We start from the raw sequence: 15,722 nt of genomic DNA, 5'->3' as shown, positions 1-15,722 counted from the left end.
CTTATGAATGCTTCACTGAAGATTCAAGAAACTGAAAATTATGGAATCAAAACCTAAAACTCACAACAAAGAAAATGGACAAATATTATAAATAAATATCACTTATAACTGCCAGATCTTTATAAAATTTAACACCACCTGCAGAGCGACTTTCATAAGCTGGCAAGGTACACCAGGGAATATCCCATAGAGACTCCAACAGTAGATGTCTCCACCAGAAAACGTTCAGATTCATATTCCAGATAGAGGCAAAGAAGCATGTGCCTTCTTCTGTGCCTTTCATACTCTTTGCTGAAAAACCAACATACTGTGCTTGCTTATTTTCTTCCAAAAATGGATCAGTTGAAAAATGTGCCTGTAATCATCAAAATTAGTGGCTATCATGACACCTGGCTCTTGAAACACAGAAAAAGACAAGAATAGGAGGTTCAGCAGAATTCTGTTGCCAAGCAACCAAAACAAAGGAGCGCAGCAGGCCTACAGATCCCAGAGCAGGCAGCCTAACACACAGAGGACGGGATCTTTTGGACAGGCATGTGGAGAAAGAGAAAAATGACCTTGGAGGCACTGTAAGCCTTCAGCCATTTAAAGGTCAATCTGTTGATGTATCCCCAGCATCAACAGAGCAACTATGCAGCGCAGAAAAAGCAAACAATAAAACAGTAAGAGAACAGGCTAGACTGATCTCATATTCCAGTACTGCTGGTCTGAATTTCCCTGATGGGAGGTGGAGGAAGAACACCTGCTTGAGGCTTTGCACTCAGCTCCTGAACTCAAGCAGCACACTGCTATGGCATACTGCAAGAATTCACCACAGCGCTCCTGCTCAGGTAATAAGGACATCCTAAAAATGTAAATACACAAAAATCCTGGTAGTTTCTTAAAGTTTACACTAATGTATTGCTTAATAGGTTTTTAATATAATATTCTGGTTATTTATGATCATTCATTACTGAATACTGGCCGCAGGTTTTACCTCTTCTACAACAGAAAGGGCTGTGATGATTCATAATGGCAGAAAACTGCCGTTTTACGGAATCAAAGCAAAGAAAGTGGAAGGTCAATGTCAAAAACAAAGTAAAATGTGTACATGTGTATCCATATAAACTTAAATATGCATACCTATGTATGTATATACACCAGAAAGTACGTATGTACAAAAAGACACAAATGTAACTCTCCACGGGATTTACACTTCAGAGGCATCAGAGGAAACTTAAATACTGAGTCTAACAGACAAGTACAACAATGCACCAGAGATATGAATAGTTTCTTACTTGTATAATAAGCAGATAGAGAGAACCATGTAAAAAGTCAATACAGATAAGCAATGGATGTGTCTCAAACAATGTTTTTCCTAGCATGTAGAATTTGATACACCTGACAAAATAAAAACCACCAGGTGTGCTAAGCCCCTGCTAAATTCATCATAACAAAAGGAAGGGAAGAAAGAACAAAACATCAGTAGTCTCTGCCAATAAAACATTTACTTAACTTTATCAGCACTGAAATGTGCTCAGCAATTCCATGTGCCTTTCTGGCTGCTAATCTCATATTTATTTTCTTTTACAGACACTGTGCACACTGCTGTGCAAAGCCCCAGAGCAAACCTGGATGAAAATTTGGCTGGGAATAACAAGAAACAGCAGGCTAAGACTCTAAAACAATTGAGAGGGGAAAAAAAAAAGGCATCAACACCAAAAAGAACCAATCAGAAACAATCATTTTAATCAGCTCCTGAGGCTACAGACATTTTAAACCCAGGGACTTCTGTGGTTAGGCTAAATCCTGCTTTGCAGTCTGTAGAGGATGTGGTTTGAACTGTGGCAGCTTGAGGAAAAATGTCAAAAATATATGTATAATGGTTCCTAGGTAATTTGCCAGCACTTACCATAGCAACTAACCATTTGTGGTGATTTAACACATGGAAAAATCTAAGAATGAATGGAACTGGGGCACAGACACGTCCTTTCAATATTTTAACTCTACTTTTGTCTTTAAGATCAGCTCAGTCTAAACTATTGTCTTCTAGTAGTTTTTATCCTGAAGCAGAAATGGTATGAAAACTTAGCTTCCCTATATTTGGTGATACTCTTAACAATCTTGGCAGAACAGGAATTAAATATTTTTTAGTCTGCAAGCCACAAATAACAAAGCTTTCCACATTGTTTATGTCACAGTGCTCAGGTTCCCAGTGCCTAAAGCACAGGAACTTTTGCTTCTTCGTTAACAATGCAGATTCCTCCCTTGATCCCAAATTGCAGGTCCTTTTGAGTGCAGTAGTTTGCAGGAATTATTTGTATTGTAAGAACGTATTCACAAAACGTTCCATAGGGATTCATAACCAGCTATTGTAAACTCAGCACAGAGTCTCATCATCACAGCAAGATCCTACACATAATTCAACTTCAAGCAAGTCAGCCACAAGGCTTCAGTCCCTTTCTTTCCTTTTTTTTTTTTAAACAAGTAATTTCTTCATCATTTCACTGCAGTTTACTCAAAACTAAATTCATCCTTGGCTCAGACTGATCATGAGGAACTTCAGCCTAAAATTGATTTAGAAGGGGTGTAAAACTTATCTTCAATTGCATGGCTTCTGCAACCCCTGCGCTGAGCTCACCAGCATAATACATCACAGGTGCAGCACTAGTTACACAGATCTCTCTGAAAGTATTGCCTCCTATTCATTTTCCTGGAAATTACAACAGATACAAAGAGCACAATAATACTGTTTGATAGAGAAAGATCTCAGCTACAAAACTCCATTTTTCAACATTTTCACCAGAAATGAACAAGAGCCTGCATGCTGCACTCATAAACATCTGCACCAGTGAAAGTGACCAACTGCCACTGTCGCCACTGCTGAAAGGCACTACCCACCATCTCACTGTCACTCACATCCACTGTTTGGTCTCCAGACATGTACAAGCAAGTATTCACGAATGTCAATGGGTGCCACTTTTTCTGCATGCAGGGATTCAATTCCACACCTTTGCTTCAGACACATTTCCATGTCAGAGCTTCATTTTGTCAGAGTGCCCCTCTGCTGCCATCTGTCACATGGCAATAAAAATGTTATGGAATATTGGTGAGAGGGTTCCATCTTTACTGTCATATCACCATCTTCCTCTGATGTTGTGGACCAACAGAATAAAACGGGAGGCATTACTTTTGGAGCAGCCTTCATTTTAGCTTTGGCTAAAAATGACACTAGGGAGAAAGACAAAGTACCCCAAAGTTTTTTATAAGGTTGGGTGACTTGAGTGATAACACCTTCCCAGTCATCATTTGACTTCCATTTTTAAGTTTTACACATTGTCTATTTTTTCCCCAGATGTGCATTCTCCCAGTATATTGTGCTGACTACCTGTATCAAAAGTACATCACAAGATGCAAGTGTTATATTTGCAGAATTTTCTAAGAGGTAATAGCTGTAGAGTTAGGTAAAGTGATTTCTTCTTTAGCAGAAGTGGAAACACAAGCCAGCAACTCCTAATACCTACGCAGAGAATGATGGTGGATCCACATGAGTAATCAGTTATTTGGACAGACAGATTAGGAAGGTATTTCCCCTTCCCTTATCATGAAAGAAGTTACAGCCATTTTCCTCCCCATGACAGAGGGAACAAGACGAGGAATTGCCTTGATTTCTGAGGTTATTACAGTTCAGACCATTAGCTTGGTCTGAAACTTCTAACAACATCTGCCTGCATGTGTGGGAGAGACTGTGAGTTCTTTTTTCAGAGTCAAAACAATATAGTTACTGACAAGATGAAAGCACTGTTCTGCAGCAGAACGGCAGGGCACTGTCAGCCCTGGATGAATATCAGTTTGGGTTCAGTCATTCACAGACCCACTTCTCTTCCATAGGGTTTACAAGGAAAAAAAACAGTGATTGATAAGCAGTTGACAAAAGTCACAAGATCAGACAAACAAATACCACCTTGCTGAGGGAATTAGGTTGACAGCTCCATGAAGAACATAGCTGAGCTCGGCGTGGTTCTCTGCAACAAGTGCCACCAAACCCTCAGAACAAGCTGTTCTCAAGGCAACATTCTCACTGCAGCACTTCTCCCAGAGTAAGTTCAGAGCAGGAGTCTAAAATTAAAAGTATGAGACAAGCAATAAGAAGGCTGACAATGATTTCTCTTCCTTCATTTCGAACACACTTCTAAAGTAAAAAACTGCTTAACAGCTTCTCCTCAAGTCTGAGAGAGTACAAAGAGGAAGCTGGAATACAGATTCTTCATCTAAGAAAGGACTACTTTAGGATAGCTGTCATGTTTCTTGTCCCCAGTATGAGCAGAAGAATAAGACACAATGGGAGAATTTTTCAGCTGTGCCTGTGAGAGTAGGCTCACGTCAATTCTACTTGCCTTAGAAATATTAATAAAGTAATTACAGACATGTCAGGAACTGCTATGTCAAACTGTGTCTACAGTACAGTGCGGTGCAGACAGCTGTTCATATGTCTGCCTCTAGATGCAGAGAAGAAAGTCATCTTCATTCTTCAAATCATGCCTTCCATTCTCTCCATTTGCTGTTAAATACAGCAAATCTGTCCATCAAACCCACTGTTTATTTTGATAATAGATCTGCATTTCTAAGTTGGTTTGCTGACTTCGTGGTTTCCAAATGGAGAAAGGAAAACATTTTTAAACAACTGAATACTGCAAAATTCTCCTATGAAAAGAGGGGAGAAAAAAAAAAAGGCACATGTAATGTTAACAGGAGCCACCTCCTGCTTCCTACTGTTTTAGAAAGTGCTGTTATGTTTAAGTTCAATACTTCCATGGGGTAGCAGAAGTGAGAAATCAGGTTTTAGCTCAAGATAGAATCCCATTTAGAAATATGGCCATGCTCAGTGATTTGGAAAAGCTGCTTAGAGAAACTACGCACCTCAAACATATCTTCACATCAAAATTGAGCTTTTTTGAGATTTGATTTTGGATTTCTTAGTTTGGGGTTTGGGACTTCAGACGAAGGAAAGATCCACACTTTTTTTTTTCCTGCTCATTTCAGTACAAATTAGCACTGGAGAGGAAAAATGCAGGAAATCCTAAGACCTCCCTGACATGACTGTGACACCTGCAAACACTAGCACTGCATATGGCTCTTGGTTAACAAGACAGACCATACTCACATGAGCTTGAATCAATTAAAAGTATGCTTTTGCACCATGCTCTCTTACATAAATGTGAGCTCTTCCATAGTTAATATTTAAGAAAACATCAATACAGCTATATGAAAGTATATACTTTCTGAAATGCCTACATTGCTGTAATTTATTTATTTTTAACAAAATGGCAGCATCTTAACCACACAGCACATCGCTTCTGGTAATGTAAATAAATGCAAAACTTTCTTTGGTTGAGCAGAGTGAAATGTTGCTATTCTGCAGAATTAAGGTCTCTGCCTTCTGATCCTGAAGGCTGAGTTATCACCTGTATACCCAGGCACATAGTGTCAACGTGCTTAACTTCTAGGATTTATTAAAATCACACAGCAGGGAGTAAGAACCCACAGAAAAAAACGTAGGCATCCATAAATGGGAAAGAAGACAGAAGTGAAGGAATGGCACAGACCTGGTGAGAGGTCTGCGTGATCTTCTCTGAAGAAGCATTTTCTTTCAGTACTGCAGCAATCAGATGGCCCACTGCCTAAATAGGAAATAAAAAACACATGCAGATCAAATATTATTTTTCACTTCTCCACTACACAAAAAACAGAAATAAGTGCATCTTTTTACACAGCCTTCCGTAAGAGTAGGATTATTCACATTCTCAGGAATTGCGAACATTTTAATTTATCAGCTGTAATAGACTTACAGCTCCAGTACTGTACAGATCTCAGCACACTTTACAGCACTGGCCATTATTATATTCTTTACTACACAAGTTAGTGAAAGCAAGAAAGGAAGTAGACTTGAACACAGATAAGAAACACATGCAAAGTTCTGAAGCATTATTTTAGGAAAACACTGATGATAAACATGGTCTCGCAACCTAAACCTTTTGCATACCTGACAGCACACCTACAGCCAGAAATGTTTAACTTACTTTAAATCAGACATTTGGATTTAACTGTATTTCTCATAAAGCTATTTTGTGGCAGAGAAATAACAAGACTGATTTTCCAGGTCCTCCAGAAAAAAAAATGTTGTTTTTAAGAACAGGACTTCAATTCTAAAAAGAGTAGGTTGCTCATACGATCGGTATGAAAATAATTTTTTCACTGAATTTTAATAGAAGAAATACCTGACTTCCTCCAGATTCCTTTAAAATGTATGTGTTTCATTATCATTGATAGTGTTATACTGAACACTCTGAGAAAGACAAAGATATCTCTTCATAGCAGAAAAAATAAGAATGTTTCAGCTTATCAACATAACCAGAACAACAGCTCCATCTGCTCTCCTATGGTAAGAACAGATATTTACTTTTGTACAAAAATAAACTAGGAAACCAAGAAAAAAAGAAAACCAACAACAAAACCAAAAACCACAACGATTAACATTTCTGTTTCACCAGTATATAAAAATACAGGAACATACTTTAAATGTTTCCAGGTTTCTTCTCCTTTTAGAATTTATTTTCAACTCCTTTAGAGGCTGGCCACTAGTCTGATATGATGAACCCTGACATAGCAGATCACATTTCTAGGAACAATGTCACTATAAACCATCCTAGACTACAAGATTGTACTTCTCAAAGGTTTTGATGTGTACTCTGACATACTTCACAAAAAAAAAAAAAACACAGAACAAAAGAAGCTTATCTGAGGACCTCAGTACTATCGAAATAGAACGAGAAAATTGAACTATGTCAAGTCTTTGTTTCTGTGCAGCGATTTCATTGAAGGAGCAGCAACATATAGTCTGCCCACTCAGACCATAGATTTTTAGAAAACCTAACAAATGAACCTTCTATTATTTTGTTTTTTCCTGCACCTCATTTTTCTTTTTCCTGTTGTAAGTGAAGGTCAGGTTTGAGACAATCTGAAGAACCTGAAGATGCACAAGTCCATAGGACCTGACTAGATCCACCCATGGGTTCTGAGGGAACTGGCGGATGAAGTTGCCAAGCTGCTATCCATCATTACTGAAAGGTCATGGTAGTCTGGTGGAGTTCCCACTGACTGGAAAAGGGGAAACATAACACCCATTTTCAAGAAAGGAAAAAAAGAAGATCCAGGGAACTACAGGCCTGTCAATCTCACCTCTGTGCCTGGCAAGATCATGGAAGAGATCCTCCTGAAGGCCATACTAAGGCACACGAAAAATAAAGATGAGGTGATTGGTGGTAACAAGGGCTTCACCAAGGGCAAGTCACATCCGACAAACCTGGTTACCTTTTATGATGGAATTACAGCATCAGTGGATAAAGGAAAAGCAACTGATGTCATCTCCCTGGACTTCTGCAAAGTGTTTGACATGGTCCCACATGACACCCTGGTAGCCAAAGTGGAAAAAAATGGATTTGAGTGATGGACCACTAGATAAAGAATTGGCTGGATGGTCACGTTCAGAGAGTTGTGGTCAACAGCTCAGTGCCCAAGTAAAGACTGGTGATGAGTGGCTTTCATCAGGGATCAGTGTTGGGACCAGTGCTATTTAACATCTTTGTAGGCGGCATGGACATTGGGACTGAGTGCACCCTCAGCAAGTTTGAAGATGACACCAAGCTGAGTGGTGCAGCTTGGGAGGAAAGGGATGCCATACAGAGGGACCTGGACAGGCTTAAGAGGTGGGCTCATGTCAACCCCATGAAGTGCAACAAGGCCAAGTGCAAGGTGCTGCACCTGGGTCGGGGCAATCCCAAGCAAAATATATGCTGGGTGGAGAATGGCTTGAGAGCAGCCCTCTGAGAAGGATTTGGAAGTGTCAGTTGGTGAAAGACTCGACATGAGCCAGCAATGTGCACTTGCAGGCCATAAGGCCAACTGTATCCTGGGTTGTGTCAAAAGATGGCCAGCAGGCTGAGGGAGGTGATTCTGCCCCATTACTCTGCTCTCATGAGACCCCACCTGGATTACTGCATCCAGTTCTGGAGATCCCATCACAAACAGGACATGGATTTGTTGGAGTGAGTCCAGAGGAGAGCCATGAAGATGATCAGAGGGCTGGAGCACCTCCACCTGAGGACAGGGGACTGAGATAGCTGGGGCTTAACAGCCTGGAGAAGAGAAGGCTTCAAGGAAACCTTATAGAGGCCTCCCAGTACTTAGAACAAGCCTACAGGAAAGCTGGGGAGGGAAGCCCAGAAGCAAGCCCCTTTTTAGAAGGGGATGTAGTGACAGGATGAAGGGAAATGGTTTTAAATTGGAACAGGGTAGATTTAGACTAGATATTAGGAAGAAATGATTTACAGTGAGAGTAGTGAGACACTGGAACAGGTTGTCCAGGGAGGCTGTGGATGCCCCCTCCCTAGAAGCTTTCAAGGCCAGGCTGGATGGGGCATTGAGCAACCTGGTCTAGTGGGAGGTGTCCCTGCCTATAGCAGGGGGGAGTTGGAACTAGATGAACTTAAAAGTCCCTTCCAACCCAAACCATTCTATGATCAGAAACTTTAGAAATCAACAACTGCATCCTTAAAAATTTAAGTTTCATCACACTGAAAAAAAGGCTTATCAACAGAAAGAGGCTTCTGTGAACTACATAGAAGAGTCTGAACACAGATTAGCCCACCACATTTCAAGATTCATCAGTAAAACCTTTTCTCCTAAAAAACCCTGCTCAAGTCCCTCACTTTGCTGATCCTTGTCTGTACAGGTAACATGATCTGCAGAGCCGATGTTTGATCACGGCTGGAATACCTGGACAGATGATGTCAGTGTGCTTTTGAGGGGTCATAGAGTAGAAGTGGAAGCTAGAAAAATCATCAAAACACAGCACAAACTCCCACAGCAGTAGCCCTAAATGATGAGCAACTGTAGTGAAAAACCAGTAGATATCTGTACTATACACAAAGACATTCTTTACTGAAGAAAACTGAAGTGGTTCAGAAACGTTGAGTCCTGTTCACGAGGGCTAAAGAACATAAACTCATCTGCAAAGCAAGACAATGCTAGAGCTTAGGTGTACTCCAGTTTTGAGGGCCATGCCTTCCTCTTCTAAATATCAAGCTGACCACTAGCGGACTTCCTTGTCCCTCTTTCAAAGTCACTTACTGTAAGCCAATGCACCTTCAGCTGAACTGAAAAGACAGGGAAATTATGTTGCAGACTGTACTCACATCAAACTCCATCAGACAACTGGCTACAATTTTAACCCTCAATTTAGAATAGAAAGAAGCAGACAGTGGGGAAGTTAGTCTTATCTTCCAGCTGAAGAGAAACATTTTAAGGCTAAAATAGAAATGACTGAACCAGAGAAAGCATATTGCTTAAACAGAGGTTATTACTTCCTTCCATGCTGCTTGTTAAAGATACTATGATAAATGCTTTATTTAAATGAGAAAGTTAAAGGCAGAGATGGTATGAAAATAAAGGCATTTCGTCTGCTGAACATAGCGAATGTGTACAGAGGTACTAAGGACAGACAAGACGGCAGTAATTCAGCTGTCATCACACAGGAGAAAAATACATCAGCCCTAAAGACAGCCGCACAAAGTACTGTCAAGAACTTCCACCCTACACATGACATCTGGTAACTCTTTGCTTCTCTCCAACTGACAGGGCTACTAATAAGCATTTGGCCCTACTTAAACTTTCCAGGACTGGAAGCTTTCTGATTTTCATGCAGAGACTTCACAGCGATGAGTGATTACATACTATGTTCAGGCACACAGACACAGCAATTAGCTTTTGTTTGCATCTTGAATATAACAACTACTTAGGTTTTCTGGTTTGAAGCTAAAAGGTCTTTCTTAAAACCTCTTTGGAGCCAGGCAGCAGGAAAGTCTTCACACATTATTCCATTTGTTTAACATTTTAAAAAAATTACCTGTGATTGAATAACTGTGTTAGGGAATTCAAACCGCTTCTTGATGTCATCCGACATTTTGGCTCTGTCATGGGACACTAACTCACACCCTGCAAGACAGATTAAAAAAAAAATATGCTTGGGACTGGGCAATACAGTTTGATATTTGCTAGAAAACGTGCGTAAGATGCTTACGCTAAACAGCAGATGTGAACATTACATCATTTTCTTTCATCCACATTAGCTTATCTTGCTTAATAAGCTTAAACCCAAGAACAGCTAAAATCCTGAATACCTTTTGCTCTCATGTGAAGAATGAATGATCAGTATTTCTTAAAGACAGAGCAAATACAATTCCATACAGCACAGCATATGCATACTCTGAAAGTATACGCTTAAGAATGCTCTCTAGGGTAAATCTCATCGACTTCAAAATGGGACAGCTGAGGAGCGTTCAATTTCAAACATGATTTAAAAGGCAAATATCTCCCCACATCCAAGTACCTCATGCAAAAACAGAAATAAAACAAAAATCCACCTGTAAGACTGTAAATCAGAATTGCAGCTAGGGGCTGGGACAGTTGACAAAAAAAAAAAAGCCCAATTTCTCTAGAAGTCAGAATATGTATGCATCTACCAGCACAGAGGAACCAACACTGGAGAGGAATCAGAACTCAGTTTACCTTGCTGCACACCACTGACGTTGATGACAAACAATGAACTTGTTGTTTAAACGAACATGATTTGTTATAAACACATCTTCAGTTATTTCAGAAGTCTTCCTTAAAAAAAAAAAAAAGAAAAAAAAATCAATACTACAGTCTAGCATTTGCTGAAGACCTAACTCTAATCACTTGCAAAAAGAACCAAGACAAAATATGCATACAACGTACCCCAGTTTCAACATATGCTATTGGTGCAATGCATTCAGAATATTGGCACCAATTTTCCAAACGATGGGAGCAAACTCTGGAAATGTGCAAACACACTTTGTGCCATAGCAAATTCCATTCACAGAAGGAAGACTCTAAAATAATGCTTATCACTTCGATGAATATAAAATTTCAATAGTAACTGAAGAGACAACAGCCAAAATCTCGCTGCAGACACTTCCAAATATGATTTATAAAACAGAATCTCGCCACTACCAAAAACTAGAGTTAATTAAACAACAAAAATACAACCGAGGAAAACCAACAATGCCACCACTGCTGCCACAAAGCCTTTTTTCTGAACCTGCTGACTTGCTTTTTGGCACCGAAGATCTAAAATCTAACAAGAGTAAGACAAGACAGGTGCAGTGAAAATAGATAAAACAAAAAGGTGAGGTTTCTCCCTCTCCTAAGTTTAAGTATTTTAATTTGGAGAGTACTTGCTGTTAGTTAAATAAAATTCTGAACAACTGCTTTCTCCCACTTAGGAGGGATGGCTGCTGCCCACTCTTGTCTGCATGCTAAGCTGCTTCTGTAAGTAAGAATAAACATCAGCATTTCTGCAACACCTTTCTCTTCTTCCCATGAATGGCGTAACTGCCATAGAATCATCCCAAGAAAGGCAAAAGCAACCACAAATAAGTAATTCCTATTTTTATCAGCCTTCTACCACAAAAGCAAGGAAGGCCAGGCTTATGCTAGTTGGCAAATCTCTGGCCTACCAGCAACAACCTTGAAGAGTACTTAAAGCTTTACCCTACAACATTTGGGACAGTATTGCCACAACCCCCACCATCCTCTGCTCCCCCCCAGAATACCCACGCCTAGCAGAATCTCCCTTAATAGCAATAATTCCAATACTGTTGTTCTTTCCACATCACAGCTAACAGATAGTTAGCATTGCACACAAAACAATCTTGCAAAGAAAGCAGTGTCAGCCTGAATCAAATCCATCCATTTGCAAAAGAGGCTCAATGTGATCAATGTCTCATTTCCCCGCCTGCAGAAAAAGAAATAAAAAACAGGTACACTACAAAATCTTGCAGATTATCAGAGCAAGCAACCAACTCCTAACATGTTGCTGGGGCAATACCAAACCAGCTCACGCCAGCAGGATTCAGGTCAGAAGCCTGCCTTGCTAAGTGGTAACAAGTTACATTGTTCATGTCCCGATAAGGCCTCTTTGTTTCCTTGTACCAATCTGTTCTTGCTATTCTCATGGCTGAAAAGGTGTTTTACACCACCAACTGATAAAAAACAGCCACCCTAAATATCACTCTGAAACACACACACAGACACAAAGAGAGAAAAAGGACAATGGGAATGCAAGGGACTCCAGCTTTATTTTCCTAACGAAGAATGGCTTAGGTTGGAGGGGACATTAAATGTCATCCAGTTCTAACCGTCTGCAGGGCAGAGGTTAGCCACCCACCAGGTCTGGTTTCCCAGGGCCCCATCCAACCTGGCCTTGAACACCACCCACAGCTTCTCTGGGCAGCTTGTGCCAGGGCCTCACCACCCTCTGAATAAAGAATTTCCTCCTAGCATCTAACCTATTTTTTTCCTCTTTTAGTTTAAAACCATTCCCCTTTGTACTATCACTATTAAACCACGCAAAAAGTCACTCCTCCTGTTTATGAGCTCCTTTCAAGTACTGGAAGGATGCAAAGGGGTCTTGCTGGACCCTTCTATTCTCCAAGCTCCTTCAGCCTGTCTTTGTAGGAGAGGTGCTTGAGCCCTCTAATCAGCTTTGAGGTACTCCACTGGACATGCTTCAAGAGCTCCGGTGTCTTTCTTGTGCTGGGGGCCCCAGACCTGGGCACAGTACTCCAGAAAGGGCCTCAGAAGAGCAGAGCAGAAGGGAAAATTGCTTCTCCCTCCCCTCTTTTGATGCAGCCCATGATACTGTTGGCCTTTAGGGCTGCAAGAGCGCATTGCTGGCTCATGTCCAGCTTTTTGTCCATCACAGCTCCCAAGTCCTTCTCAGCAGAGCTGCTCTCAGTGAGCTCTCCCAGCCTGTACACATACCTGAGGTTACCCTGACCCAATGGCAAAATCTTGCACTTGGCACCGCTGAACTTCATGAGGTTCTCTTGGGCCTGCTTTTTGACATGGTAAACATCCTAATGCTAACTGGAACCAGAAATGTTCTCTTGGCATTACACCTTCAGATTTGGTCCACGCTAAAAGTTTACTTCGAGTCACTATTACAAGTTAAGCTAAAGTGAGTAACAGAACACAGAGGACTGCCACACTGACCACATTTCTTATATATGCTGTGCTTTGCTTATTAGAAGGGACTCCCACTTCAAACCAGTGTTCCTCTCAAACCAAAGCAGAGAGAACACAGGCACCCACCAGCAAGGACTCACACTGCTTATATTAATGGAGAACTGGCAAAAACACAGTTGTGCTGGTCCTGTCAACTGCAGCAACACACACACGGACACCTGGCAAAAGGAGAGACACTGGGTTAAGACAAAGGTGGATTACAGGTGGCAGACAGATCTAACTCCAAACACAGTACAGCAGTGTGTCAATGACTGGGAAAAGCAAGAGAGCTTTGTGAAAAAAAGCCCTTCCAACAGCCATAAGCACTGCAGGATGTGAGCATGAGCATGTTGCACTTCTCCACCAGCGCCTGTTACAACCCGAGTCTCGGCAGCTCACGGGAACGCACTCACCAGCCAGGCACAGGAATAAGCAGCACTCCTGATCTGGACCCCAAAACCCACTAACAGCCCAAACACACGACAACGGTGCACACCCAGTACTTCAGCGCTTCTAAGCGTAAGAAGATTTAAGGAAAGAAAAGAGCTGAGTAACGACAGCGTCAGTGACTGCTCACTCCTCGGGGCGGACAGCCCCGCAGTCAGGCAGACACAGAGCCCGGCGGTCCCGCACACCGCCCCAGAAGGGCGGTTCCCCCCCACCCAAAGCCGGGGCCGGTGCCCTGCGCCGGGCGGCCCAAGGCCGGTATGGAGCCTGCCTCTCGACTAGAAGCTCCGCACCCGCAATCCTGAAGCGGGCTGCGGTTCCAGTCGGCCGCCCGCCTCGCTGCCCTCACCTCGCCCAGCACCCGGGTCGGCTCCCGGAGGCGAACACCGGCAAGGGCCCCGACCAGCCCCGGCAGCGAAAGGCGCCTGCGTGGCTACGGGCGCCTGCGCCTCGGCTCGGGAGGGCGGAGGCTGCGGGCACAGGGCGGGTTCTGCGCCGCCGCCTGACCTGCTGCTACGTCTGGGAGACCCGGGAGCGGAAGGGCGGAGGGTGGGTGGTCGGTGGGTGTGTGTAGCGTTTGTGGGGTGTGGGTATAGGTGGCTGTGATCGTGGAGCTCGTTATGGAAGGGCTTCAGGGAGAAAATTAGAAAGGCCAAAACCCAGCTAGAACTGAGCTTGGCCGCTACTGTGAAAGACAACAATAAATATTTCTATAAATACTTTAACACTAAGAGGAAGGCTAGGGAGAATCTTCATCCCTTGTTGGACACAGAGGAGAATACTGTGACCAAGGATCAGGATAAGGCTGAGGTACTTAATGCCTTCTTTGCCTCAGTCTGTAATAGTAAGACTAGTTGCTTCCTGGGCACACAGTCCCCTGTGCTGGTAGATAGGGATGGGGAACAGAATAAGCCCTGCATGATCCATGATGACATAGTTTTGGACCTGCTCTGAAAGCTGGATGCTTACAAGTCCATGGGGCTGGATGGATTGCACCCTACAGTGCTGAGGAAGTTGGCAGATGTGGTTGCCAAATCACTCTCCATCAACCTTAAACAGTCCTGGCTAACTGAGGTTGTCCCGGTGTACTGGAGACTGGCAAATGTGATACCCATCTTCAGAAAGGGCTGGAAAGATGATCCTGGTAGCTACAGACCTATCAGTTTCACCTCGGTGCCAGGGAAGGTTATGGAATGGATAATCTCAGGAACCATCAAGGATCACTTAAGGGTCAACCAGGGGATCAGGCCCAGTCAGCATGGGTTTACGAATGGTAGATCCTGTCTGACAAACCTGATTTAATTCTATGACAAGGTGACCCTCTTAGTGGATGAAGGTAAGGCTGTCAGTGTGGTCTACCTGGACCTTCAGCAAAGCCTTTGACAGTGTACCCCACAGCATCCTCATGGAGAAGCTGGCTGCCCATGGTTTGGATAGGCGTACACTTCACTGGGTGAAATGCTGGCCAGATGAGTGGGCCCAAAGAGTTGTGGTCAGTGGAGTTAAATCCAGCTGGTGGCTGGTCACAAGTGGTGTCCCTCAGGGCTCGGTACTGGGGCCACTTCTATTTAACATCTTTATTAACGATCTTGATGAGGGGATTGAGCGCACGCTCAGTAAGTTTGCAGACGACACCAAGTTGGGAAGGAGTGTTGATCTGCGGGAGGGGAGAAGGGCACTACAGAGGGACCTGGATAGACTGAATCGATGGGTCAAGGTGGACTGTATGTGTTTCAATAGGGCCAAGCATTGGGTCCTGCATTTTGGTCACAGCAACCCCAGACAATCCTACAGGCTTGGAGAGGAGTGGCTGGAAAGTTGCCTGATGGAAAGGGACCTTGTTGTACTGATGGACAGTCAGCTGAATGTGAGCCAGCAGTGTGCTCAGGTGGCCAAGAAGGCCAATGGCATCCTGGCTTGTGTCAGGAATGGTGAGCAGGACTAGGGAAGTAATCCAGCCCCTGTACTGGGCACTGGTGAGGCCTCACCTCGAGTACTGTGTTCAGTTTTGGGCACCTCAGTACAGAAAGGACATGGAGGTATTAGAGCAGGTCCAAAGAAGGGCAAGAAGGCTTGTGAAGGGCTTGGGGAATGTGCCCTATGAAGAGAGACTAAAGGAATTGGGGCTGTTTAGTCTGGGGAAGAAGAGG

At 42.9% G+C, this 15,722-nt stretch overlaps 1 protein-coding gene and 1 long non-coding RNA gene across 7 annotated transcripts in view; one reads left to right on the top strand and one right to left on the bottom strand.

Moving 5' to 3' along the window:
* The window catches only part of FOCAD (focadhesin), a 99,786-nt gene extending 85,788 nt beyond the window's left edge, over positions 1 to 13,998 (bottom strand). Inside the window, exons 1-6 of one of the 6 annotated variants that reach the window (XM_040655530.2) lie at positions 13,922 to 13,998; positions 13,213 to 13,304; positions 10,606 to 10,704; positions 9,944 to 10,032; positions 5,586 to 5,660; positions 3,944 to 4,098 (exon numbers count right to left, since the gene is read on the bottom strand). In XM_040655530.2, coding sequence (XP_040511464.1) covers positions 3,944 to 4,098; positions 5,586 to 5,660; positions 9,944 to 10,000 — 287 coding nt within the window. In that variant the 5' untranslated portion in view covers positions 10,001 to 10,032; positions 10,606 to 10,704; positions 13,213 to 13,304; positions 13,922 to 13,998. The remainder of the gene's footprint in view (positions 1 to 3,943; positions 4,099 to 5,585; positions 5,661 to 9,943; positions 10,033 to 10,605; positions 10,705 to 13,212; positions 13,305 to 13,921) is intronic. The other 5 variants (XM_046905347.1, NM_001195603.3, NM_001398429.1 and 2 more) reach the window with 5 other exon arrangements.
* On the top strand, positions 448 to 1,676 carry LOC107052276. The gene is made up of 2 exons (XR_001464671.3): positions 448 to 830; positions 1,573 to 1,676. It is a non-coding gene; the product is annotated as an uncharacterized LOC107052276 (long non-coding RNA).
* Positions 13,999 to 15,722: the final 1,724 nt, after the last annotated feature.

This window comes from Gallus gallus, chromosome Z, assembly GCF_016699485.2.
Source record: "Gallus gallus isolate bGalGal1 chromosome Z, bGalGal1.mat.broiler.GRCg7b, whole genome shotgun sequence".
NCBI classification, from domain to species: Eukaryota; Metazoa; Chordata; class Aves; order Galliformes; family Phasianidae; genus Gallus; species Gallus gallus.
Note: the sequence above shows the minus strand (reverse complement) of the source record. Positions and strands in the feature narration are given on the sequence as shown.